Here is a 26,575-nt window from a genome sequence, read left to right on the forward strand (position 1 = left end):
ACCACAGGGCCCTGGGGGTGTTGTTTAAGCACTTTGTTATCACATTCCTACAGAGGTCCATTTCCTGCCTGTTTCCAAGGTGGGTGAAGGCTGGAGAGGGAAGGATTGGATGAGTTTGGATGGTGCTGCCACCATCCTCCACATCCATGCAGACTAAACTTCTTGAGGCTGGAGAATCAGAGCCTGAAAAGATGAAAGCCCAGCAATACTGACAGCCTGGGATAGCTCATCAGGAAAGGTATTTCTCTCCTTCAGCAGAGATGGTTTCAGCTCCCCTCCTCTCAGCTGGCAGCCCACAAAGGCAGGTTTAGTTCTGGGGATTTGCTGCCACTGCCCAGGTCTGGAAGAGGAGCCCTCCTCTGTCCCCTCTTGTTTACACACCAGGGAAGAAAGAGCTTCCTGACAAGCAGACGAGGATGGCAAGGCACAGCATGCCAGCCCCTGTGGCCAGCATGTCCCCACAGCCCAGTCTGTCCTCCCCTCTGGGTGAGCACAGGGGGCAGAGAGGCAGCAGAGCCTCCATCAGCCTTTCCCCGGTGACACTGCAGCTCTGCCACCCGTGTCACCAACGCCACGGTCCAGCTGTGGCACAACCAGCTCTGCCTCTTTGTGTCCCCCATCTGCTGGCCAGGCTGGGACCCCACAGGCTTTGGGACGTGTGTGATGCTAAAGCAGCAAGGGGGGAATTGCATTTACCTGAGAGCAGGGGTGAGTTTGACACCTAAACAAAGTCGGTGAAAAACCCCTTGGTGCCACGGCTCCCTCGGGACGTGCAGCTGCCCTGCAGGCTGTGGGCAAGGACTGCTCCATCACAGGCACACCGAGCTCCAGAGAGGGACTATCAGTGCTCCCAGGACAGCCATATCACACTGGGATGCTGAGATTTGCTCCAGTAATTCTTTATTGGGTGAAAGCATCTGCAGGCTCGGGGTGTCCCAGCACTTGCGCACACACGGTCCCCCTGCGGGCTCCAGGGCACTGGTGCCACCCCAGCACACCCCTGCCCGGAGAGTCCCACTGCCACCTCGTGGGAAAGGGATGCATCACCTCTGCTCTGCCGCCGGCACTGCGAACCTGCTCCGGCCAAAGCCCTGCTCCTGCTGGGCAGCAGCGCCCGCAGGAACCTCCAGCAGCTGCCCTGGAGGGAGGAGGCCACAGACCAGAGGCATCGTGAATTAATCTGATCCTTCCATGGCTGTCTCCATCCCTGCTCCCCAGGCTGACTGGGAACAGAGGGTGCACCCAGGGCAGGGTGCACTGAGGGAAGAGGGGAAAGGCTCCCTGCAACAGCCCAGAACCTGCTCCTGCACTCCTGCTCCCACCAGGGTGACCCACAACACCCCTTGAGGGTGATGGATGTCCAGGGATGGAGCTCAGGAACTGAAATACTGGTCCCAAGCAGAAGACTCAGGGGTGAGGCAAACCCATGAATTCCCTTGTGCTCCCAAGTTAGCACCAGGTTATTAAAATAATGGTTCTGTTCATTTTCATCAGGATAGGCCACAGACAATGAAAACACTGCTTCACTGAGCAGTCAGAGAAATAAGGAGGCTACAAATCTCCCCCACAGAGGGAATGAAGCAGTGAGCAGCCTCTCATGGCTTTGAGAAATCAGCCTACAGCAACTTCCAAGAGAGGTCTGGAAACAATTCACTATTGCTGAAACTACTGTGGGTGGAGAACATCCCACACCACAGACACAGAGGAGGGTCTGCTCCCTGCTCCCCCCAGACATGGAGCCTCCAGTTTGCAGGGGTGTGGTAAGAAGGGAACCATCAACCCCTCTTGTCCTGTAGCATCTCCCTCTCTGCATCTCTGATCCTGCCCAAAGAGCCACAGCACAAGCAGGAGGGAGGAAGGGAGGGACAAAGGCCCTTCCACAGCCCTGGGGACAGGATGGGACACTGTGAGGTGCCATGCAGGGCCATGCTCCTGCTTCCAGGACTGTACTGAGCCAGGCACTGGGTGGGCAACCTGAGCTCTGCCCTCCTGAGCTGCCAACAAGGCTGAACCAGCTCTGACCCAGAGCCAGAGAAGGAAGACAGTCTCAAAAGTCCACGTGCTGGGAAAGGTATCCTTGGGCTCCATACCAGGGCCAGGGGGCATTCACACTGTCCCTCTGGTCAGCAAACCTGCAGTCTCCACATCAGGGAGCACAGGGGCCTCTCACAGCCCAGGAGCTCCAGGAAAGCAGCACTCAGGAAGGACCACACCTTTGACAGGCCTCCTGGGGCCTCTCACAGTCCTGCACAGCTCCAGGAACACAGCACTGAGGAAGGACCACACCTTTGATGGGTCTCTCTGGACCACTGGGAAAAGGAACATCAAGCTCCTGAGCTTTACTCTTGTTTTTTCTGCCTCCATATTTTGGACAGGCAGAACTTGTTCTTCTTCCTCTCTGGCTCCTGGCTCTCAAGAGATCCATCTGCAGGAGAGGGAGCAGACACAGAGCAGGTTGAGACCCACAGCCCCAGTGAGCCCCAATGCTGCCCTGGAAAAGGAGAAAGGGCCCTTACCCAACCTCTGTATCATGTCTGCCAACATCTGGTCTTCCTCTTTCTCTCTGTAATGGAACAGCATAGCATTAGGAAACTTCCCTGTGCTCATGACAAGCTGGTAGATCCCAAAGCCCATGCAAATACTGCTCTTATTCCCCAGTAAGAAAGGACCAACCTCCACAGCATACCCTGAGAAGGCTGCAGGAAAAAACCCAACAGTTAGAGTCTTAGACATGAGCAAATTCCATCTGGTTCCCTTGAAAGCAAGGGCCTGTGTGGGGATTTCCAGACCTTCTCCCAGCTGGCTGATGAATCATCAGAGTTCATGGAGTGGTGGGACACCAGCTCACCCCAGGAGATGAGTGAAGCTGAGACAGCAGCCTGGGGTGCTACAGAGGTGCTCACTGCCATGAGGGACAAGCACACTGCTGTCACCCCCTTGTCCTGGCAGTACCAGAATCCACAAGCAGGAGCTGGTGCTCTGAGGTCAAGAAATGGAGGCTGTTCTCAGCATCAGGAGGCACAAATCCAGCTACTTGACACAGTTTTCCTTTGAACTTGGGAAGGATCCAGTTCTTGGCTACAGTTGTTCTTCCACTTGCTGCAGCAGACATTCCTGACTTCATGTTCCCAGATTCCTCCTGCATCTCCCATACTGCCTGCAGCCTCCCCATCTCCAGCCTCTCCCTCTCCTCCCCTGCATTCCACATCTCCCAGCCCTGTTCTCACAGCAGCTTTAGCTGGAGAGAGAACAGGGCTGTGGTCCTGATCTCTTCCCAACAGCTGCCAAGGATGCAAAGACAGCAGCATTCAGGACAAGATGTTGATGACAGGTGACCACCCACCTCTCATGGAGCAGAAGTCTGGACTACAGCCACCCACCCACCCCTACAGCCTGGGCAGCAGTGGAAACACAGCAGTGCTGGCTCATTTCCCACCACCTGAGCAGCCTCACCTGAGCCTGTCCTCATCCAGGCAATCCACAATATTATTGCGATCATTGACCGTGTTCAGGTACGACTCCAGCAGCTCCTTCTCTTGCTCCTTCTCCCTGGGAGTCTTCAGTTCCTCTGCACAAGACAAGGGAAGCCCATCTCACAGCTGCAGGCAGTACCTCCCCACTGTGGCTCCTGCCTCCACCCCAGTTTTACAGTCCTCACGCTCAGGGGCACATCCTACACGCCCTCACAAAGCAGAGGTGGGCTGGATGTCACAGGGAGTCTGCCCTGCCAGGGGACACCCACAGTGCAATCCCTTCAGATCTGAAGGACATCCCAGGGCTGGCTCACAAGGTGGAGGCTCCTGGGGCCAGCAGGACTCCCAGTCCTCACCTGGTTTGCTCATGAGCCTTCGCAGCTCCATCTCAATGTTCCACTGCTGCTCCTCCAGGTTCTGCTGCTTCATCCTGGAAGCAATGACAGGAGTGATGAGCTACTGCCATGCCCCAGGGTTGGACCCTTCTGCTGTCATGCTGAAGTCTCATCTCTCTGTAGCCCACCACCTGGGCAGGGGCTGCTGGCTCAGGGGAAATCTTCCTCTATCACATTTCTGAAGTTTCCCTCCTCACGAGCTCTTCCCAGACCCTGGGTGCTCAAAGCCCACCAGCTAATGCATCAGGATGCTGGCAGTTCTCCCAGAGACACTCTCAACCCTTCTCATCCCACCAACTGGCACAGGACTTTTTTGGGCTCACAGGAAGTGAGCACAAGCAGACAGGAGAATTTCTGATTTACTCACTTGTACATCAGCTCTGATTCCTGTCTGAGCAGCAGCTGCTTCTCATGGATCAGTTTGAACCAATCCACCATAAGGGCATCCTCAGACTCATCTACAGAGGAGACAAAGGGCAAGAAGCTGCATCAGTTCAGCCCCCCTGGCTCAAACACACAATCTCTTGAGGGAGAGCCTAGGATGACTTAGGTGAGCCCCAGGCAAGCTCAAGTGAAAACTGGCAATCTTTGGAGCCCCTGGCTCCAAGGGATGCAGGTCACTCCCTGTGGATTCAAGGAAGCTGCTTATGGATACTCTGCTACTGGACTCCCAAAACTCTGATCCTCAGCCAAATTAACACAAGACCTGCTCAAAAAATATATTACAAAGCAGCCAGAGAAGGTTGAAAATCCCCCAGGCTTTATCTTTGTATACCAGGTACCTCTGGCAACCTGGTGACTCACATGCAGCCTGAGCTCCTAAAAATGGTGCCAAGAGTGCCCAGGGGTAGGACATGAGCCCCACAGCTCCCCAGCAGGGCACAGCTGGCACCAGGGCTCCTCACCTCCCTCACAGGCACGCAGCTGCTTCTCCAGATCCACTCCTTTCAATTCCAGCTCATCCAGCTGCTTCTCGATGGCACAAACCTTCTCCTGGATCTTCTCCTCAGGGAGGTAGTCTGGGTGCAGCTAGGGAAAAAAATGTAGGGCCAAATGCAGCTCAGGAACCCTCAGACTGCCTGGTGAGGTCACAACAGAGATGGCAAAGGGCATAAAGAGCCCAGGTACAGAGCCACAGCCTGCGAGGGCCAGGCCAGCACAGGGGCAGAGCTGGCTGCTCACACCAGAGCAGGGGCCACTGCAAGGCTGTGACACATCTGCTGCCAGTGGCCACTGCAGGCTGGGACTCATCTGCTGCCAGTGGCCACTGCAGGCTGTGACACATCTGCTGCCAGTGGCCACTGCAGGCTGGGACTCATCTGCTGCCAGTGGCCACTGCAGGCTGTGACACATCTGCTGCCAGTGGCCACTGCAGGCTGGGACTCATCTGCTGCGAATGGCCACTGCAGGCTGGGACTCATCTGCTGCCAGTGGCCACTGCAGGCTGGGACACATCTGCTGTGAGTGGCCACTGCAGGCTGGGACACATCTGCTGCCAGTGGTAACTCCCCCACACCTGTCAGCCTGCAGACATTCTCCCTCATTCTGTGGGGGATGCAATGTCTGCCACAGTTTTGTTTGGCTCTGTCTGATTCCAGCTCTGATTGTCTCCCTGCATGGAAGATACCAGCAGCTTCTCCACCTTGTTCTGCCCCAGAGCCTTTCACCCCTTCCCTGGGTACCCAAATAAACATTCCCAATAAGACAAACTTAGATATATCTGGACAAGCACTCCAGAAGGATATTTAACCACCCCACCCTGCTCCCCTGACACCTGGTTTCCAGCCATACCTTGGTTGGGGACACCACTTGAGGCTTCCCTTTGCTTTTTGGAACAGGGAGTTCAACTAGAAGAGAGAGAAAAAAAAATCACAACAACCTTTAAATAATTTTATGGTGTGGGACAGTGCCTGTCCCACACCACCAGAGCACAACAGGTGCCAGCTACCCAGCAGAGGTCACAGATGATACACATGCATCCAAAGGCCTGACCAAAGTAAGAGACATCTCCTCACAGCCTGATTTACTCCTTGTGGCTTGTCCCTCAGGTCACAGGTTGCTGCTTTCAACCCCAGGGTACAGACAGTCACCTAATTCAGGTGTGACTTTGGAATTTCCACCCAAGAATACTGACTTGCATGTTCATTCACTATCTTGTTAAAACACGAAGATATTTGTTGTGGCAAAACCCATTCCTTATTAAGGTTCCAAAGGGCAGCACAGAAAGACAGGGTTACTGTCATAGCAAACACCAAGACACACTAAAAATGTCCCTCTAGTGCTCTTTTACAAAGGAGCATCAGTAAATACTGATGAAACAAAGATGGTCTAGGGGACCTCAGTGTAGATCTCAGGAAACTAAGGTTCAATTCCTCCCACAAAACACTTCTTAGGTGAGAAGTCCCTTAGGCCCCACTCCACAGCATTATTCAGGCTCTGGACACCTATTAAAATCAATCCTTAAGCAATGTGTATTTGTTCCACTGTGCCTCAGCTTCCTCTGCCCAACTGTGCTGCAAGGATAACTACAGAAGAGTGTGAGGTATTTGGATCCCCAAGGGGCTGGGCTGGATAATTACCACAGAGAGGGAACAGAGGCGTGAGTGGATGATGAGATAAGGGAGGAAAACTCTGCTACCAAAAGAGCAGGGTTGTAACAAAGGCAGCAGCAATGCAGGCTGAGCACACACAAGCAGAAAGGCAGGACAGACAGACTAGGGGAGCCTCCTGAGAGTCTCTGGAGATTGAGGAAGAGCTCAAGGACAGCTCTCCAGTTGCCATTGTGCTTTCTAGGAGGAGTGCAGAGGGAGAAGGTGCTGGATGTGGCTGTGCTGTTCCTGCACTGCTGGGCTCTGTCAGGGATCTCTTCCCTCTGGATGCTGCTGTTTTGCTGCCTGTGCACTGCCTGCAACTTCTCTTAAAGATTCCTCCAAGAGGGACTTGTCCTGCCTCGAGCTGTCTGCCTGAACAACACTTCCCTCTCCCAGCTCAGTCCTGCACCTCTGGGCTCCTCCCAGGTGGCCCCAGCAGCACCTCCAAGCACGGCAGAAAGCTGCACCCCTGATGGAGAGAAGGCCAGGGTCATTGCAGGGGAAAAGCCTGTAAAGTGACACCCTGTGACCAGCCCAGGATCTGATATCCCCTGATGCCCCCAGGTTGTGGCCTGACAGACACAGGATGGGCTGGCTGCTTGCCAGCAAGCTGGAAGTAGGACAGCTGCAGGAAAACCCTGGAGCCTCCTTTCTCAGCAGAAAACACCACCTACCACCAAAGAAAATGAAGGACCTACAGAAATGCTCCCCATTCACAGCTCAACCAGGACTGAGGGCAGGAACAGCAGCTGACTGTTCACAGCTCTGAGTGCTGAGGTAAAAATCTACAGAGGAGCAAGAGCTCCGTCCCTAACCCACAGCCTGCCCAGTGACAGCACAGGAACCAGCCTGGGGAAAAGTGGGGGGACACTGCCAGGAACATTTCCCAACGGCCCTCCCCCATGGCAATCACTCACCTTTAGGAAGACAGATATGAACCCAGCCTCCCTTCTCTTAACAGCTCACCCACTTCTTGGGAGAGACTGGAGCTGAACCCTGGGGCTGAGGCTGAGGAAAGAGGAGCTGGGAAGCTTTGGGAAAATGCTGGCAAAGGAGGCACAGCAAACTTTTAAAAAAGACAACACAACTGGAGACTGAATGTTTGGTAGCTGGCTAAGGACAATGCTGAAACCAGCTGACAAAAAATAGAGCATGAGGCCATTGAGCCACCAGGACCCATCCTGCTTGCTCCAAGACAAATATCAAGGGCAGGACTGAACCCTCCTGTGTGAATCTTCTACTCCAGACAGGTAAGACACAGCAAGATGGGCCAAGGAAAGGGGAGACAAAGAAGCTGAGGAAACAGGACAGCAGCAAACATCAGGTTAGCTCCAGAAAATTTCCTCAGCATTGTGGTGGGATATGTCAGAGCAAGGATAACTGGGCATTGGAGAAGAGGTGGGTGAACAAATAGCAGTAAGAAACTGGGTAAAGAGTAGGGACAAACTGGTCAGGACATCTTTGAATACCAAAGAAACAGCAGCCTTGGCTCTGCTCCTGTGGGTCCTGCCAGCTGGAGTCTCTGGATGACAGTTCTCTGCATTCCTTTTATTTCCTAAAGCCACTCAGCTGAAGAGGAACAGAGACATCAACTAGATCCCAGTTCCCCAAATTAGGAGATGGTCCTCTTCATAGCACTAAGTCTAAAGAATGAAAGGGCAGTGACCTTGAAAAATTCCTATTTCAATTTCTTCCTTTCCCACTGAATTCTCTGGCCTTGCTGCTTCCTGCTCAGGCCAAGCTGGCTAATAAAAATCAATTACACAAACTCTGCCCCCATGACAGCAGCCACAGGGTTAGGCACAGAAAACTCTGGGACTCATATTCCATAGTGACCACTGAGGCTGCTCCCTGACAGGGCAGGGGAGAGGGTGACTTTGGTAGGCAGAAGAGATCTTACATGTAGCAGTGCTTGTTTTCAACTGGTTGCCATCTCCCTCCTTCTTGGCAGACCCTCCAGGATCTTTCCAGTCTTGCTTTGAATTCTGACAGCTCCTGATAAGATCTGAGCTGGGAATCAACAACTTCTTTGTGAATCCACCAGATGAACCTGGATTAAGAAGCACAGACAGGTTTTGGGTAAGAAATTTCAACCCTTATCTCATAAAAATCCCTTTAATGCCCAACGTCTCTGGCAGTCACCACTACCAAACTCCATTTCTAGTCCTAGTCCTAGTCCTCCTCTCTTGATGATAATGAAGGGCATAAACCCAAAGTAAACAGGGAAAAAGCACTCATTACAAGGCCAGAGTAAGAGGAGAATAAACATTTGGGAGGAGAATAAACAGCTGGGAACCATCACTAAGATTTCTCAATATTCTACAAGAGAGTAAGTGGAATCTTGCTGGCTGTCTTGCAGAAAAGGGAACCGTATGGATACTGAGTGCCTCTCCCTGGGAAAGGATGGGAGGCCACCCACCAAAGGCACAAAATAAAGGCACCACAAGGCTAAAGCAGGTGCAGAGAGCAAAGATCCCTGAAAGCAAAGGCACATTCTCTACCAACACATCCTTGCAGTACAATGCCTGTCCCTTTCCTGAGCAGCAAAATGAAGGCAAAGCTTTTATCCTTCATACCAGAGTCCTGCTTTGCTGGTGGGACAACTACTGGGCTTGGCTTTGGCTCCTTCTGTGCTGGGCTCCCTGCTCCCACCTGGGAGATAGCAGCAGGTTTCTTAGAGCCATCTTGGTCCCTGCAAAGAAAAAAGACAAAGGTAGGGAAAATCCCTCATGCTGAATGGTCCACAGGAAAAGTTCTGGACATCCTGGTGTGGATCTCCACCTGGGATGGTCACATTTGTCATGGAAACCCACCAGCTGCAAAGACACTCACTTGCTGGCCACAGGCTTCAACCGAGATCTCCACCCTTCTGGGCTCTCAGACTTGTTGTCAGCAACATTTGTGCTTCCTGAAGAAAAGAACACAGCAAGGTAAATAAAGATACACAAGAACAAAAACATCCAATAAAAAGAAACAAGCCAGATTTGAGTCTCAGGAGAATCCTAGGAGATAAGGCATGCACTGGGGCAGGTACTATGATGTTATTGCAGCAAACCAGCACCAGCTCAACAAGTTTAACATGGGCAGATTCAGATACAATAGGCAGTAGGCAATCTCAGTGGCATTTTGTCTTCCATATCAAATGCTTTAAAACCTACACAGTTACAGAAATTCAGCCACAGAGTACGTGAACAGGCACATTCAACAGCAATACAACACAAACAGCTCAGATCTCAGAGACCAAAGGCTGGGGCAGGAAGAGACAAAAAAGCCCCACAAAGTCACAGCAAACTGCAAGCAGACAGTTCTTCTGGCCCCAAAAAAATTCCAGCCACCCAAAAGTGCCTGGGACACTGGGAACCCCCAGATACCACCCCCTGGCCTGCTGCTAAGTCACCATGATGGAAGCTTGGTACAAAACAGACAAGGAGGCTGGATGACCTGCAACTGCAATTAAAAAACCATCCCAAAGCTCTGGCAAGGTCTCCCACCTGGGAAACCCTAAGCCTTTGAAAGCCACCTGATCCCAATGCTTGATGACAGCAAGTACAACTTCAAACACCTGGAGATCCTCAGAGCAGTAGAACTCCCCATGCTAGAGGGAGCAGTTGCACAGGGATAGTGCACACAGGGAGAAAACACAGCTCAGAAAACACAGACACAAAGGACAGAGTCATGGACACATCTGCTGTACTGGTCCAAGAGGAAGGCATAAAGTTGGAGTGGTGTGTCCAGGCAGAGCTGTGTGAATCATTCATCCTCACCTTTGATGCCTTTTGACTCTGGCTTGTGCAAAGGGTCAGCAGGTTTGCTGGCAGCCTGGCTCTTGGGCACAGGGTCTGGAATCTTTTCCTGCTTTGGTGCTGGGTACCCTGTTTTGCTGGACTGTGGTTTTGGAGCTGGACTCTGAGAACTGGTGGGAGAAAACTTGCCACTGCAAAAAAGAACAACTTAATGAGTCTTTTTGAAAGGATGGACCTTTTTATTTGCCTCTGTTCCAATGATTTGTATGTGTCCCTCTACATGCCTTTAAAACGGAGCCACAAGAGCAGTCAGGACAAAGCAAAGAAAGATGCAGGGGCTTCTCAAATTATCCCAAGGAACATCTTGGCAGTAAAAAGGGAAAGAGAAATAGTGCTTACCTGCCAGGTGCTGAGGAGCCAGTGGAACTGAGTCCTCCTGGCCTGCTTGGAGCAGTGCCTGATGCAGACAGAGCCTGTATAATATGGTTACGTGCCTGATCCTTCCCAACATTCACCCGACTGACCTCAGCAGTGCTTCTGGCAGGGGCAGTTCTATCAGGGCCCTGAGGAGACTGCACTTGTTTTTGAGTCTCAGAAGATTTATTGCTGGAGGACTCAAAAGACCGAAAAAAGTTTTCTCGTGCTTGCTGTGTTTTAGTTGTGGAGGATGTCCAAGGAGACTTTGCTGGGGTGCCTTCATGGGGATCTGATTTAATCCCCAACGAGACACCTTTGCAGTCATCTGATTTATTTACAGCTGAGGAGGACCATGGAGTATTTACACTTTTGAAGCCAGAGCTTCCAGAAGATGAAACAGATGGCTTGGTTGAATTAGTGAGGCCTTCCTGGCTGGGTTTCTTCAACACCTGCTCTGGTTTCTTGGGTTCTGCTGCTTTCTGGAACGCCCTGGCAGCAGTAGGGGCTGGGGTACTGTCAGGCTTTTTCCCAGTACTGTGGAGACCAGAGATCTGGGCATTGTCAGGCTGCTGGTGGCTGGTACAGATGAACGTACCGGGCTCAGGCCCAGCTTTGTAGCTTCCAGGAAGAAGCAAGTTCCAACACTGCCTGCACCTGTGGATACAAAAATCTCAGGAAACATCCTCCAGAGTGCTGGGAGACACACAGCTGGGAGTGCAGGCACGACTCCACCACCCACAGGAGGGTGAAGGCACCACACTGGCAGTGAGCAGAGCCTGTGTGCACACTCCTCAGGCACCAGAACAAGAGCTGTTGATAGCACAGCCTGAAGCAGGAAAGGTGTAGATGAAAACAGACCTGTGGAGATGGTTTCCCTTACACACAGGTCAAGAGCAAGCCCAGATTGCCTCCACTCTGAATAAAATGTGCCACACCACTCTCTCCAGTCCCAAAGAACCAGGCTGGCCCCCTGTGAGTCCCAGGGCTGTGCCCCTGCCTTGAAGAGCTGCTGTACCTGAAGCAGTTCCTGTGATAGAGCTTCCCATCGACCAGGTAGCGCTGCACCAGGTGCACATGTTTCCCACAGACCCCACAGCTGCTGCTGGGGACATTCCCACTCTCTGCCAGGACCCTTTTCTGGGGGGAGAAGCAGAGGGTGAGCAGACAAGAGCATGGCCCTGGGCACAGCTACAAACCTCCCAAGAAGGTGAGTGTTTGGCATGCACAGCCAGGACAGAGAAGTGGCACCCAGGAAATCCCCTCTCCCTCTAATCCCTTGGTCATAGAAGTCACAGAAGTGGAACAGCCCTTGGAAGGACAAAGCATGGGGAATATGTTCCCACAAAACCAGAGGACCAGGGTGCTCTGTCTGCCTGTAGGCAAAGGTCTCTGATTTAAATTAGCTGGGAAAGGGCTTCTACCCTGTTTTCATCCCTACTCTGCTTTGAAACCGTATCCAGTAATTGGATCAACGTTTTCTAGTAAAAATAATATTACATCCTGTAAAAATCTCCATTCCCCATATCTAGGAGCAGCACATCCATGTCCTAAGACACCCACATCCTGTTCAGGAAGTATCCAGGCTGACTTATGATTTTCCAGCGATTCCCACCTCAATCTATGCCAGAATCAGACCTCTGGATTAAATCACTCATAGTGAACAGAAAATGTAGGGACTAAGTCCTTACCAGCAGGAGCCCTGCACCAGCCCAGTACTCTCCATCTCACTGAACACATTTAAGGTATAAGGAACACCCAAAGCCACATTTCTTACTGTGGTAACTGGAGAGGTTTCCTTTGGCTTAGCTCTGGCTGGTGGGTGGGCAGGAGGCAGTTTTGGTGGCACTGGCTTAGGAGGCTCTGGTGCAGTTTTCTTCCCAGGATGCTGCTCTGGAGATTCAGAGGAAGGACGCTTGATTCCAGCCATGCCTCCAACTGGAAGAATGGAAGAAGGGAATATTTTTAAGGAAACATAAGGAAAACTCACTGGTTTGGGAATAATTTATAAAGTAAGAATATCAAGAGGTGCCTGATGGGTAACATGAAAAGCACACAAGGAGACACAGACTTCCTTCATGAGCAGCTCTGTACTGGACTGAGGGGCAAGAAGCAACAAGTGAATTGTAACAACATTCTGAAACTGCTGATTTTTCTCTTCTCAGGGAATTTCATGAAGAGAAATGCAAAAGTGAAGAAATGCAAATCAACATCCATCGCTGGTGAGAACAAGACCTTGGGTTTTCAATTCCAGCCCATGGTTTGGCTGGAACTGATCCCAGCTGGAACAGGCCCTGCTGGAACAGGCAGAGGAGTCATGAATAAGGAGCTGAAGGGTTTGCAAACAGAGGGTTTGCTTCATTCAAGCTGTTGTGCTCCAGACTTCCTACAGAGCCTGAACATTCACTGCTGCAAGTGTGCAACCCACACCCCAGCTGGGACTCCCACAGAGCAAACAGCCTTGTTGAATGTGGAAATGACCACTAAAAATGGGTAATTCTGCAAAGATTTGGAGGTGCCATAAAGGTGCTGATGTGGAAACCAAGACTTGCCACAAGCAGCCCGAAAATGCCCAATTCCCTTTTCTTTGCAGATGAAATAGAACCCCTCAAAATTCACTACAAGTGGAGGAAAGAGATTCTCCAGCACACTTCAGTCAAGCAGGGAATGGTGCCCTGGGAAGTGCAGGGAACCTTCCCTGGGAAATAAGGCTTTGTGCAAAGTTTTTACAGACACAAACCCCAAGTGTCTCACAGGGATGTTATTCTTGCACCACTTCCTATTCTGAACGAGATGTCTCTGTGTTCCTTGTGGGATATTTGAGCCACAGCTCCACTTTCCAAGTGACACTTCAATGGCCACTCATCTGAAAAGAGATTATACCCTGCTCAGTAAACACAGAAAGGGCAGGGAGCAGAGAGGGAGCCCAGTTCCCAGCAGTCTGCCCTCAAGAAAGCCAACTCTCCAAATAAACACCCAGGACTCCTAGTGCAGGGAGCAGGGCACAGCTGACCCAGCACACAGGCTCCGACTGCCCCTCACTTGTGTCCCTCACTGAACTCCCAAAGCCCAGCACAAAGATGGGTGGCTTCAACTCTGCTCATCCACAACAGCGTGACCTCACTGAAGCCTTGTCTGCTCTCCCTGCCTGCCCTCCTGTGCCCTGCTTGTTCCAGGGTCCTGTGGAACCCATCTGAAGGGCACGGCTGTGCGTCCGCGACTCCGCTCGGTGCCAGAGGGCACATTCCAGGCTGGGCTCATTTTCAGACATTCCCATTCACCCCAGCAACAAGAATGCAACCAAAGTGTTTTGAGGGACACTTGTGGGAGTATAAAAATGTGCTGTGCTTGATGATGGGGTGGAAAAGATGCAGCGGGGAGGGGGCAAGGACCCCAGCCTGACCCAGGTTCTCACCACTTGGCACGAACATGACGGAATTTGTTTGAATTCAATCAGAACAGTTTTAAAACAAGAAATAAAAAATGAAGAGGGGGAGAGAAGAAGTTGTGGAAGGAGAGAAAAAGCATGGTTAAATGTCTAAAGAGGTGGAGAAGTAGGAAGAGTTTAAACAGTAAAGGCAGCTCTGAGTGAATTGTGCTTTCTTTCCAAGACGTAGGACATTTTCAATACATATCTCTCCATTTGCATTCACCTTAACCACTTAAGACATTCATGTCCCACTTTAGAAAGTTTCCTCTGGAGGAACCTGTAAAATTGGTTTATTATATTACTTCATTTTGTGTGAGCTTAAAGTGAAATATAAACCAAGACTACAAAAATGCTCCTGTGAGCCCAACTAAACTCTCCAGTATATGAATACAATGCCTTGGCAGCTCCGTTTTATGTTTGACAGAATTTCTATCACAATTATGTCAGTTAGGGTGGTAATTTTCTTCTCCTTCCTTCTATCAGTGCTGCTGTGCTGTACAAGCCCTACCACTGATGCTGTCACATTGGCACAGCCCAAGAGACAAGCTCAGCCTTGTTCTGCTCCATGCTCTCACCAGCCCTCAGGTGTGGTGAGACTGGAACAGGGGTGGAGGTGCTCAAGAATGGGAAGCTGAGGTGGGGACCGTGGAGAGGAACCTTCAGTGCTCCTCTCTGGCTGGACCACAAGAAATTTTAGACTGTATTTTAAATTTTAAGGCAGAGTTTCAAAGACAAGACATGGCCCTGTACCCTTTCAAAAGCACTGGTGCAACTGTAGGCTGGTGTGCAAAGAGTTTAACCCCCCAGTGAAACAGTTCTGATACCAAAAAGGCCTCTGTGCAGTTTATTTTGCTTTTTCCAAGCTTGTCAGGAGGCAAGGGAAAGCATGAAATGCTTCCCAGCCCTCCAGGGAATATGGTACTTACTAGGAGACCGTCCATGGAAGTAGTTATAGTACTGGGAAACGTAGGTGAGGATGCTCAGCCTGTCTGGCACCTTCAGAGCAACCATATCCTCTGCATCCAGCAAGGCTGGGATCCCCAGCTCCTCCTCTGCCACCCGAAACGCCTGGAGAAGGGGAAAAATAAAATAAAAATAAAAATACAGGGGTTTTATCCACAGCAGGCAGGAGAGCTGCTCCTCATCATAAGTAAGAAAGTGCACTGCAAACAGCCCCACTCAAATAAAAATAACTCTAGTGGGGAACAGCTGCACCAGTTTAACTCCTACATCATAGGAACCAACGGAGTCATGGCTTCCAGCCACTGCCTTGAGAAACCCAGGCAAGGAGCCAAAAATCTGTCCTGGCAAGTTGGCCATAGCTCAGTGCTCAGTAACTCACCTGGGCTTGCCTTGCTCTTCCCTCAGCCTGCCTGTGTGTGTGAGTGCACAGCTGCAGAGAGCCAGGCTGGCAGAAGGGGATGTGTCAGGCCAGGCTGGCAGAGCTGTTTCCAGGCTCCCAGCCCAACCTGAGCTCTTCCCAATTAATGGTGGGCTGGTAGGTGCTTGCAGGCAGCTTTCATCTCTGAGTGCTGTGCTAAACTTTCCAGCCTCCTACGGCCTGCTCTTCTCCATCTGAAAATTGGGCTGCAGGAGAGACCCTGCTCTCCCAGAGCAGAAAGGGGGAAAAGAGGTGTAATGCAGAAAAATTCCTGATACAGAGCTGCCTTCCAGTTTAACTGCTTCCATGCTGCCTAACATGTATTAGGGGTAAATATTCCTCTTTCTGGTGTCCTCTGCTTTGAAACTGCAGGTAAAGGAGGCAAAAGCTATTTGCTCTTGCCTCTGAAAAAAAGCCTTTAATAGAATACAAAAAAAACCTGCAACAACCAAACTTCACCCTTGCCCAGCTCAGTTTAGGGCTTTTACTCAGGACCTTCTCCAGCCTTGTTCCTTCCCAATTCATGGGGAAAAAAATCCTTTTTCTCCCCCTTTGGAGCACCCCTGTTGAAATGCCAATACAGCAAAGGAAAACAGCACTTGCAGGACCAGAGGTGCAAGGATAGCTACTGCTAAAGTCCAGAGTGAAAGGGTTAAAAAAAAAACTTGAATATATTAAACCCCTCCACATCTGACCTCTGGCACGGACACACACAGTGTTGGTGTACAAGCCAACCATTCCTGCTTAGAAGAAACAAACAGCCACTATTTTTCAGCAAGATAATTACCATTTTTTTCCATTGGGTATCCCAGTAAAAATGCAACAGAGCTGACATTAAAAACGCTTTCAGCCAGTTACCACCGGCTGCGTCACCCCAGCTGCCAGCCCAGCCTGGCACTTTCCTGTCTTGCAAACTGGTACTTAATGCATTCTTTGGAGTGCTCCCCACTGCACTGGCTGCACAACAGGTCTGACCAGTTGAGTTTCCCTGCTGGACACTGCTGGTGTGGGGTTTAGTGGGGACACAGGTCATGCCACCTCCTGCCACGGGTGACACCGGGCACGGAGCACGAGCCAGGGGCTGCTGGACCACAGAGAGGAGGATGCTCTGTGCTCCCACCTGGTTTGGGCAGAGCCAGGTGAGCAATGCAGAGAGCACCACCAGGACATGGTGTCCCCTGTGCCTGCAGCACCCTCGTGTTCCTGGGAGCTGCTCTTGCCTGGAGACCCAACAGGATCAGCACCTAACAGGACCCAGTCACCTCCTCCTCTGCCTGCCTGCCCAGGCTGCCCTTTAAAGGACCAACGTGTTGGTTTTGCATCATGGTTTTCATCAGTGCAGCTCCAAGGGCTTTCCAGGGGAAGAAAGTGCCACTGCTGCCATGTCCATGCAAAATGGGAAAGTGATATGCTTGAGGCCACCTGAGCTGCCTGGCACAGGCTCCACCTGCTACACCACACCACCATCCACCAGCACTGACTCCAAGCCTCTAGAAACTTTCCTCCTCTTTATATATTTTTGAAATCTCTAGCCAAAAAAGTGCCACCAACTGAAATTTTTCACGGGTCTGGGGTTGGTCTTGTGGCACTTGAGAAGTGACAAATTCTTCCTTGACAGATGACCTTAAATGGCCAGCTGCAGCTCAAACAAAGCTTTTTTACAGGCACAATACAGCCCTTGCAAAGAAGCCTCTGATGAGTAAGGCATCAGGGAGGGTCTGGACAATAGCAGAGCAGTAATTTTGGGAGAAATCAGCAAATCCTTGTATCCCAAGGACAGGCAGAGAGAGCAAGGCAGGGTAGGAGCCAGGATGGAGAGCAGCCCAAGGGGGATTCCAGGCCAGGAGCACAGAGAGGTGGAGGGACAGTCCCACAGCCAGCACAGCCAGCACAGCCAGCACACCAGCAGGGAAAGGACAACACAGACAAGTCACCCCACAGCAGGTGGAGTAAGGAAGAGAGAGCAGAACAAAGGACATAAAAGAAACTCAGAAAGGGGGAGGAGGGGGGGACACACAGACTGCAACAAAGGAGGGAAGCAACTCTTTATGAGAAGCACAAAGAAGCTTTTCATTAATGAAAGCAGCAGAGGCAGCTCACAGAGCTCATTTCCCAGACACAAGCAGACACCATCAGCCCAGCTGGACAAGGAGCAACACTCAGGGATCCTCAGCACTTCAGCCAAGATTCCATGGAGAAGAGGCCCCAACTCCTGCCAAACACCAAACCCCCAGGGCAAAATGCATGGTCTGAATCTGCCCTTGAGGAGAGGAACACACGGGGCTGAGCCCCAGAGTGTCACCAACCCCTCACAGGCTGCAGCCCCAGCCTGGGCACACAGGGGCTGTGAGGGACATGCCAGGGATGAAGGGGAGCAGGAGCTAAGGAGCCATGAGGGGACAAGTTTAGCTCTTCCAGAGGCAAGAAGCACTCCAGCCAGCTCACTGCCTGAGAGTGTGTCACTCCTCCAGCCCAGACTGGGCTAAGCTGCCATGGTTTGCTCATATCCCAAGCTCCTGTCAAGCAGCCAAGAAACTGCATGGAGCAATGCCAGGGGAAGAGAGGTGTTATAATTCACTGCCTCTCCTTTTGCAGTGGAGAGAGGGAGAGGAAAATCCCTCCTTGGATCACTAAGACCATGCTAGAATCCAGTGCAGGAGGGGGTTGGCCAGCCTAACTTCTGTTTTCTTTGTGGGAAGAACATGAGAAACTCCAATACCAGGCTGAAGTGTCCAGGCAGCATCCAGACAGGTTTTAGGATGTATCCACCTTGATCCCCTGCACCAGAAAGGAACAGAAGTGGGAGGACACTCCCTGTGCTTCCCCTCTCACACCAGCTTTTCCCCAGCTCCTGCTCCCCCCCATCAGGAGCATCACACACTCAACATGTCCATGTTTTGAGCTCTAGCAGCTCTGTCTGAGCTCCTGCTGCCACAGGACACACTGGGAACAGGCATCCCTGTGTGAGCTAAGAAGTGTGAACAGCCTGAAGGTGCTTCCAGGCAGCCAGCCAGGCTGGACATTGCTGTCCACAGGAGAAGGCTGGAAGGTGCAGAATAAGGCAAAGGTTTGGAACACAGCACAATGGGCACACTGTGTCTGCAGGGTTTCTGTTGCTAAATCACATGAGCAAAGTGCCACGTCCCAGACTAAACCAAAAGTAAACATGAAAAGTCACTTACCAACTTGTTGTTCTCATACACATTTTCTTTTCTGAGGGAGTCAAAGTTTCTGAAATACAGAAAGAGGAAAAATCTCAGATTGGTGATGAAGAGTGAGCTGCTCCACTTCCAGCTCTGGCTCAGGGGACAGAGCATCCCATCCAGCCTTGAACAGCTCCAGAGAGGGCAGCGTGGCAGATCCCACCTGAGAGTCCCAGACCTGCTGTACCCAGGACAGGGATGTGCAGCAGGCACAGCACCTGCCCACAGGCAGCACCAGAGAATTTTGGCACATCTGCCTCTGCAGGGCTGGCTCCCACAGCTGCCTGTGGACAGGACATGTTGGTGCAAAAACATCCCAGGCACATTGAGGGGTTCTGCTGAGACAGCCAGGAGCAACCTCTAATTCATGGGGTGGTTTCTTGGCCCCCAGAAAAGCCTTGCTTCCCTCCCACCTCAAAGAGACACACCAACACCTGCTGGCCAGGTATGAGCACTGTCACCCCAAAAGTACTTTCCATGTTCTTCTCCTGCCTTGAAAGTTGCCTCCACACAGAGAGCTCAGCTCCAAGGAGGTCTCTCATGGATCCCTCACACACTGCATGTATCACATGCTTTTCCAACACACCCATATCCTCTGATCTCAGAAGCTCCTGGGTCCAGCAGCACATGAGTTCTGGCTTCAAATCTTCCTTTTTCCTCTGGCAGAACTCCACAAAACCAGCACCAGGGATCTGCCTGGGAAAACCTCTGCCCATACCATACTGCATCTGGTAACACCAAAGTTGCCAGTAGAAATTTTTGTCTGCTTTCCCTAGGGCTGTAACTTTTGATTTGTGCTCATAATCAGTAACTGAAAAGGAAGTGACAATTACTGTTCACAAATCCAAGCCAAAGTCAACAACTCCTTTCTGCTGTCTCCAGACATCACTTCCCTCTTCACCTCTCCCCAGATTTGCTTTCCCTCTCCCTGGTCCAGCCCAGAAGCCACACTCCCTGCACTGTGCTGGGAACTGAGAACCTGGGATGTGCTGGGACAGGGATGGAAGCACAGGGGAGAGTTTGTGCTGCTGCAAGTGGAGCCCTGTGGCAGTGCTCCCTCAGCCACAGCAGAGTGTGTCCCTTGCTTAGGGAACAGCATCACCAGCTTTGTTAGAAACCCACTGCCACTTGCTAAACAGGGAACACAAAACTGGCTGCTGGCTGGCAGCCCTGCTCTCCAACACTGCTTCCTCCTGCCCAGGCAAGTTGGCAGGGTCAATTCCTTTCTGATAACCCCGTTTCACCTTCCAATCCTTGTGTCTGCTGGCACAGAGGCTGATACCTGAGAGGGGAATTCTCACTGACAAACAGAAAGCAGCACCAACTTTGCATTCCTTGTATGTAGCACCTTTATATCTGAGGTGGACCCACCTTCTTAGCCCATCCCTCTCCTCTGGGATGAGCCAGGGTAGCCCTGAGAGCCAGGGCAGAGCTGGCTCACAGCACCCTATTCATGAGAGAAACACATGATCCGTATGGCAGCGGGGGAACTTTTTCCACTGCTTGTAACAGCAAGGAGCAAGCCAGGTCCTCTATCTGCTCAGCACAGAAAGTGGAGCATTACATCATAAATAAGAGAGGAACCTTAAACAGGCTGGCTCATCATGCCACAGCCTTTGCCTCCTCCCTGCTTCCCACAGCTGGTATTGCTGTGTGGGATAAGGACAGAAGGAATGAAGATAAAAAAACCCTGAGGTTAAACTCCCCCAAGGAGCACGTAAAGACAAGGCACATCCCACCTCTAAAACACAGAGTCCTTCCTGTGCAAAATCAAAGGGAGTTGCAGAGGTTTCTCTTCAAGCAGTGCTCCTGCCCAAAGATTTCCCTTCCCTGAGACAATGGATTAAAAAGAGCAACAAAAATAATCATGTGCCAAAAAAGTCTCAGTGGAACAATAGATGCAGCCATCCTTGGGTTAAGTCAGGCCAGAAAATTGGTTTTTTTTAAGACCCAGCAGAAGGAGGTGATATCAGCTCTTTGCCTCACTCCCAGTTCTGCTCCCAAACAGTCTCTGTAGCATGGAAATGCAGCAAAACACTGCAAGAACAAAGAGGAGCTCCAGCTTCCTTGGTCCTTCTGACATGTAAGACACTGGAATTACTATTTATTGTCAGTCAGTGGCCTTAGCCACACTCAACACTGTTTGCTGTGGTGGTGTGTGCACCCTCTGGCATGCAGCAGAGACCTAAAAACCCCAATCTTTTGATGGTGAATGTCTCAAATCCCCTTCTATTCCTGAAAAGAAAGTGCAAACAACCAGGTTATTTGGTCATTTCAAGAGTCCCCTGACCTCTCAGCATCATTCTTTCCTGGCTAGTCAGGTGAACTGCTTACATCTAATATTTCTTGTGGAAATTGATCTTGCTGGTGCATCTCCTATCTTGGAATATCAAAGCTCTCTGGACCAATGTAATCCTAAGACAGCAAAGGTAATACAAACAGAGAAGTAGGAGTTCTCCACTGAGAAAACACAGGCAACTGAATTAATTGGAAAATGTGAAAAATATAAATGTGACCCAAGAGAGGCCTCCAGTGTTGGAAACAAATCAGAGTGGAGTTCACAAGCACAGAAATACTTTTATTCCTGTTTTAAAACAGGGCAAGTTTTTAGCTCTGAAAAAAAAACAAACCCTTCCCTTAGCAAATAAGTGGCTGAGCATTTCCCATGCCCACAAATCTCTGTGACCACCCCCTGCTCCAGCTGCACAGACCCAGCACTCACAAACATGTCACAGTGCTCTGCAAGCACATGTGCTTCCACAGGAGGAATCCCTGCTGCTGCAAGCACTAACTTGATTGGAAACTTGACCTTGGAGCAGACTGAGCTAAAAAAAAATCCCAGAGCCTCAATGGCACCAAAAAAGTTTCTGCTTTTTGGCACTTTTGTACTACTTTCTCTACAGACAATAAGATGTGCAGTCAAAAGGACCACTGTAAAGGAGTGAGGCACCCTTTGCCAGCTTGCACAGGGGGCTCAAATCCAGCCTGCTCTGCTGGGAACAGGAGCTTTCAGCTGTGCTCTTTCTGGAGATGCAAAGGTGGGACAAGGCTGGGAATTCCAGGAGGGAGATGTCCTCCATGTGCCCATCCTCCTCTGAGGAATGCCTGCCCACACTGCCATGCTCTGGCTGGCAAGAGACAGAATGCTGCCGAAATGAACCCCCAGCCATCCTCCCCTGCCTATGCCTGTCACACAAACCACAAACCCACCAAGCCAAGGCAGCTCTGCCTCACCCCAGCCTGCTGCTGACAACCCATCCCCAGCCTGACCTCATCCTGCCCTGCTGAGCTGCCCTTGACCTGGAAATGCTGCTGGGGAAAGAGCACTGCTGCTGCTCAGCTGCCAAGGGGGATTTCACCACCAGCCCATTCCCAGAACACCAGCCTGCAGCCTGGGAAAGAGCAAGATCCTGGATGAAGAGAAGGATCTTAATCAAAACCTTTCCTTGACATCTGGCATTAATATCTGAGTGAGCGTGCACAGCTCCCCTGCCTCTTCAACTCATTTATCAGGACAAGGCCACTAAAATCCTGGCTGAAGCTTACACAACCTTCACCACCACATGTGGCAGCTGCTGACCTCAGCCTCCTACCATGAGGCTTCATGTTCCTCTGACAAGAGATGTCCCCAGGCTCTACAACCATCCCAGAAAAAGAGCTGGAGCCTGCCTGAAACACTGTGTGTGCCCAGCTGGGACTGACTCTGAAGCACTCTTTATCTGGGACAAAAAAGAAGTGGATTTCCATGGTAATTCAGCATGGATCTTCACTCCCCCAAGCATCCTTGCATGAGTGGGAAGTGAGTGGGAAATGCATTTCTAATTTTACACAGCTTGCCCTGTTCACTGGTAAGACACAAGCCAACATTGGCTAAGTTTGAGAGGAGTTATCATATTTTCCATATGTTTTCCAGCAAGAAAACAGGAAGGAAGGAGAGACCCACACCAGCCTGCCCTCTGAGCCACATACCTCACAAGAGAAGCCCGTGTTTATGTCCATGTTTTGAGCTTGAAGTTTTCCTGGTAATTTTTCAGGCTCCTGCAGGAGAAATCCCCTGCACTCAGCCCAAGAATGTAATTTGTGTAAACCAAGGCAGAAAACACGCTGTTGCAAAACTGATGCTGTGACTGAATCACGTTCTGCAAGTAATCTGTGCAGCAGAGCTGCTGCAAACTCACCAAGAGCTCCAAACACCCCTTTCTAGTTTTACTTTCAGTCTGGTGTTTTTAATCTTTAACTAGAATCCTTGGTAGAAGCAAGGACAGGAGCCCAGGATGGAGCCCTGGGAAGGAGAGGTCACAGTCACACATGCACCCAGCTGCACTTCTCCACCTCTGTACCCTGCACCAGGAACACTCAGAGAAGCTTTTTGGGATAAATGGAGAATCTGCACAAGAATTCTGCCCCAGGATCTGACACATGGCACCTGGCAACCCTGGCCACCAACCACCCAAAAGCACCATTTCCTTCCAGCAGGACTTTGCCCAGTCAGTAGTACACGTGGTGCTTTCCTGAATTACAGCACTGACACGGATGAAGGAGGTGACAAATAAAGGCTTCTCTTACTTTAACCTTCAGGCAGCCCTTGCTGAGCTGGTCTGAGTCAGAAAGAGCTTCTGTGATGTCCCAAATAAAGTCAGGCAGAATGTCCACCATAAAAGAAAATGAATGGCAACAGAGAGATGCCTCAAGGAACATCTTCCCTCTCCAGCACAGGAAAATTTATTTAAGAAATGTCTATCCACAACCCTTTTTGCACAGTTCAAGGATTATAAACAACTCACTAAACTGGGCAACAGGATTATTCCAGCTCTCACACTGCTGAGCCCCTGTGCACAGCCGTGCTCCGGATGGGCCAGCTGCAGGAAGCAGTCACAGCCCCTCCACAAGAACACCTCAACCCTTCTGCCCCGGTGTTTTGTATTTTTGGGACTGCGAATCAAAGGAAGGAAAGGAAATATTTGGAGTCACATGGGCATGACAACATGTCAGGAAGTCATTCATGGCAACACCACGGTGACGGCGCAAGCACTGGGACAACAAAGGGTGCCTGGAGCTCCTGAACCAACCTCTTGCTGCCCAAGCCTGCTCCAGCTTCTGACAAGTTTCAAGGTAACAGAGGAGAGAAAACAAGAGGTCTTCTCTTGGGTTCAAGCAGAAGCAAACACCTGCAAGAGGGATGGCTGCACACAAACGCATGTGGCAGGCTGTCCTGGGAGCATGAAGAAAAAGGGAGAAGATGCAGGACAGGTGGAAAACTGCAGTACAGACCACCCAATCTGTTCCTCACCCAGCTGGGCACATCTGACAGGAGAGACCTAATGCTTAAATCAATACTCCTGGGCACTCTTTCCCTTGACTTCATCTTCCCCCTCAATCCCACCATCTCAAAGACCCCAGAAGAAAAAATTAATCAAACCCAAAGAACCCCAGCTATGAAGCAGGACCTATGACTCCCTTTGGCCATTCACCTTCCATATGTCATTTGGGCAGAGACAGTTCAAAATTCACAGGGCACCAGAAATGGCCCCAGCAAGGCATGAAAAGCACTTAAGCTCCCACAAACAGAGCTCTAGATGGGAAAAACAAGGATGTGCAAGAATCCAGTGGCTGTGGGGCCCTGCCCTTTTATTGCATTTTGTTTAAATAGCCCTTGCCTCATGACTTGTGAGTACTGTGCTGCTGTTGGGCTGAGCAAGGAGAGCCCAGCCAGAGCAAACACAACAGCAAAGAAGGAAATGCTGCCCCAAAGATCAGTGCCTGAACTTGTTCTGCAATGGAAAGGATGCATGTGGAACATTTATAATCCGGCTACTGAGGGAAGAAAAGGGAAAAAGGAAAAATGCATGGAAAAAACCAGCACGTAGGCTGGGAGAGCAGAGCTTTTCTCTTGGAGATTCTCAGTGTGGGTGTGAGCAGAATGCTGCTGGTGATGTGCCCACAGGGAGGGCAAGAGCCTGGGGAAGGTGGAAGACCAGGGTCCACAGCTCAATGGATGGCAAGACAGCCACAGCCCATCCACAACTTGATGGTTGGCGGCATGACCACAGGCTCAAGAGGGTTCTTGGGTGGATGGAGAACCTGGGGTCTGCAGCTTGATGGACAGCAGGATGGGCACAGCACATCAACAGCTCGATGGATGGAGGGATGGGCACAGCCCAGTGAGGGTTCTGAGGGGATGGAGGACACGGGGTCCACAGCGCAATGGAAGGCGGGATGGGCACAGCACAAGCACAGCTCAATGGATGGAGGGATGGGCACAGCACATCCACAGCTCAATGGATGGAGGGATGGGCAAGGCACATCCACAGCTCGATGGATGGAGGGATGGGCACAGCACATCCACAGCTTGATGGAAGGCGGGATGGGCACAGCACAAGCACAGCTCAATGGATGGAGGGATGGGCACAGCACATCCACAGCTCAATGGATGGAGGGATGGGCACAGCACATCCACAGCTCAATGGATGGAGGGATGGGCACAGCACAAGCACAGCTCGATGGACGGCGGGATGGGCACAGCACAAGCACAGCTCAATGGAAGGCGGGATGGGCACAGCACATCTACAGCCCGATGGAAGGCGGGATGGGCACAGCCCAGCATGGGTTCTTTGGGGATGGAGGACACGGGGTCGATGGGCACAGCCCAGCGCGGGTCCCGGGGTGTCCCTGGCGCGGCCCTCGATGCCCAGCACGGTACTCACATGAGGTCGGGGCGGTGTCGGTGCAGGATGGCGCAGAAGGCGAGGCCGTCGCGGAACGAGGTGGTCATGTTGGTGATGCTGACATCGCGGTAGCCCTCGCACTGCTGCCGGCACCACAGCTGCAGGTTCTGGATGGCCGCCATGGCCCGCGGGAGCCGCAGGGCTCGGCAGGGCCGGGCAGGGCCGGGCAGGGCCGGGCAGGGCCGGGCAGGGCCGGGACCCTCCGCGCCGCGCCGTGCCCAGCCCGGGCCGAGCAGCCCGCGGGTGGCGGCCGGACCGGCGGCGGGAGGCGGGGAAAGGGGCGGCTCTGGGGCGGTTCTCCGGCGGTTCAGGGGCGGAGAAGCGGCGGGGAAGGCGCCGCCTCGCCTCGGGGAGCGGGCAGCGGCGCCCCCGGCACAAGGGGGCCCGCAGCAAGGGCAAGGGAAATTTCCTCTGCTCCCACACAAAAACGTCCTGCCCGAAGGGGCGGCCACCAGCGGAGGCGTGAATCATATTTAGTCACTGGATGTTTTCTCCCCTTTTGGAGGAGAAAAAGTTAAAAAGCACCATAAAGCATCTAAATGTAAAGTGTTCGCTGGATAGTCCTGAGCTGGGATGATGGATTCATCCCCAGCATCACCGGCTAACACCAAGGGCGAGCGGTGCCGGAGCCGCCAGAGACCCTCCTCTGTCCTAGCGAGAGACGGCCGGGCAGGGAACGGGGAGGAGGAGGAGGGAGGACGAAGCTCGGCTGCCAGAACCTGCCCGGAACCTGCCCAGAACCTGCTCAGAACCTGCCCGGAGCCTGCCCAGAACCAGCCCGGAACCAGCCCGGAGCCTGCCCAGAACCAGCCCGGAACCAGCCCGGAGCCTGCCCAGAACCAGCCCGGAGCCTGCCCAGAGGTCTCGCTGTGGCCAGGCCAGCCGGGAGCAGGAGCTCTGTCCCTGCTGGGGCAGCGCATCAGGCATCGGCAGTGCCATGAAATCAAGGACTCGTTCAGGCTGGAAAAGCCCCGCGGGCTCCTCCCCACGCCGTCCCCGCAGGGAATGTGGCTCGATAAGGGGAAGGAAGGCGGTCCCGCTGGGCTCGCTCCGGCGCTGCCATGGCCCGCTCGGAACAGCTGCCCCGCAGCACACGCGTCCCATAAAATAACTCGGCAGACCTCACGCAGCTGGCAAAACACGAGAAGAGACAAGGTAACACTTAAACAGCTGCCTATAAATTAGGGGAAAATAATCAATAATACATATAATACATTAAC

At 51.8% G+C, this 26,575-nt stretch overlaps 1 protein-coding gene across 1 annotated transcript; it reads right to left on the bottom strand.

Moving 5' to 3' along the window:
* Nucleotides 1–893: 893 nt before the first annotated feature.
* Nucleotides 894–25,477, bottom strand: MICALL2 (MICAL like 2). Its single transcript, XM_066560833.1, has 17 exons — nucleotides 25,335–25,477; nucleotides 18,610–18,658; nucleotides 14,973–15,114; nucleotides 12,394–12,554; nucleotides 11,635–11,756; nucleotides 10,602–11,273; nucleotides 10,224–10,393; nucleotides 9,292–9,367; nucleotides 9,036–9,151; nucleotides 8,360–8,509; nucleotides 5,660–5,715; nucleotides 4,774–4,897; nucleotides 4,236–4,326; nucleotides 3,830–3,903; nucleotides 3,454–3,568; nucleotides 2,517–2,563; nucleotides 894–2,425 (listed from the first exon to the last, which is right to left on the bottom strand). The coding sequence occupies exons 1-17, from the start codon at nucleotides 25,475–25,477 to the stop codon at nucleotides 2,340–2,342; spliced, it is 2,394 nt and encodes a 797-aa protein (XP_066416930.1). The 3' UTR covers nucleotides 894–2,339.
* Nucleotides 25,478–26,575: the final 1,098 nt, after the last annotated feature.

Source organism: Molothrus aeneus, chromosome 16 (assembly GCF_037042795.1).
Source record: "Molothrus aeneus isolate 106 chromosome 16, BPBGC_Maene_1.0, whole genome shotgun sequence".
Lineage (NCBI taxonomy): Eukaryota > Metazoa > Chordata > Aves > Passeriformes > Icteridae > Molothrus > Molothrus aeneus.

What these genes read in the sequence shown, in the direction of transcription:
- MICALL2 (XM_066560833.1), bottom strand. Translation starts at nt 25,477, where the DNA reads ATGGCGGCCATCCAGAACCTGCAGCTGTGGTGCCGGCAGCAGTGCGAG. An exon ending in CTTCCATGGACGGTCTCCTA is followed by an intron (nt 12,555 to 14,972) that starts GTAAGTACCATA and finishes CCATTCTTCCAG; the next exon opens with TTGGAGGCATGGCTGGAATC. An exon ending in GGCTCCTCAGCACCTGGCAG is followed by an intron (nt 10,394 to 10,601) that starts GTAAGCACTATT and finishes TCTTTTTTGCAG; the next exon opens with TGGCAAGTTTTCTCCCACCA.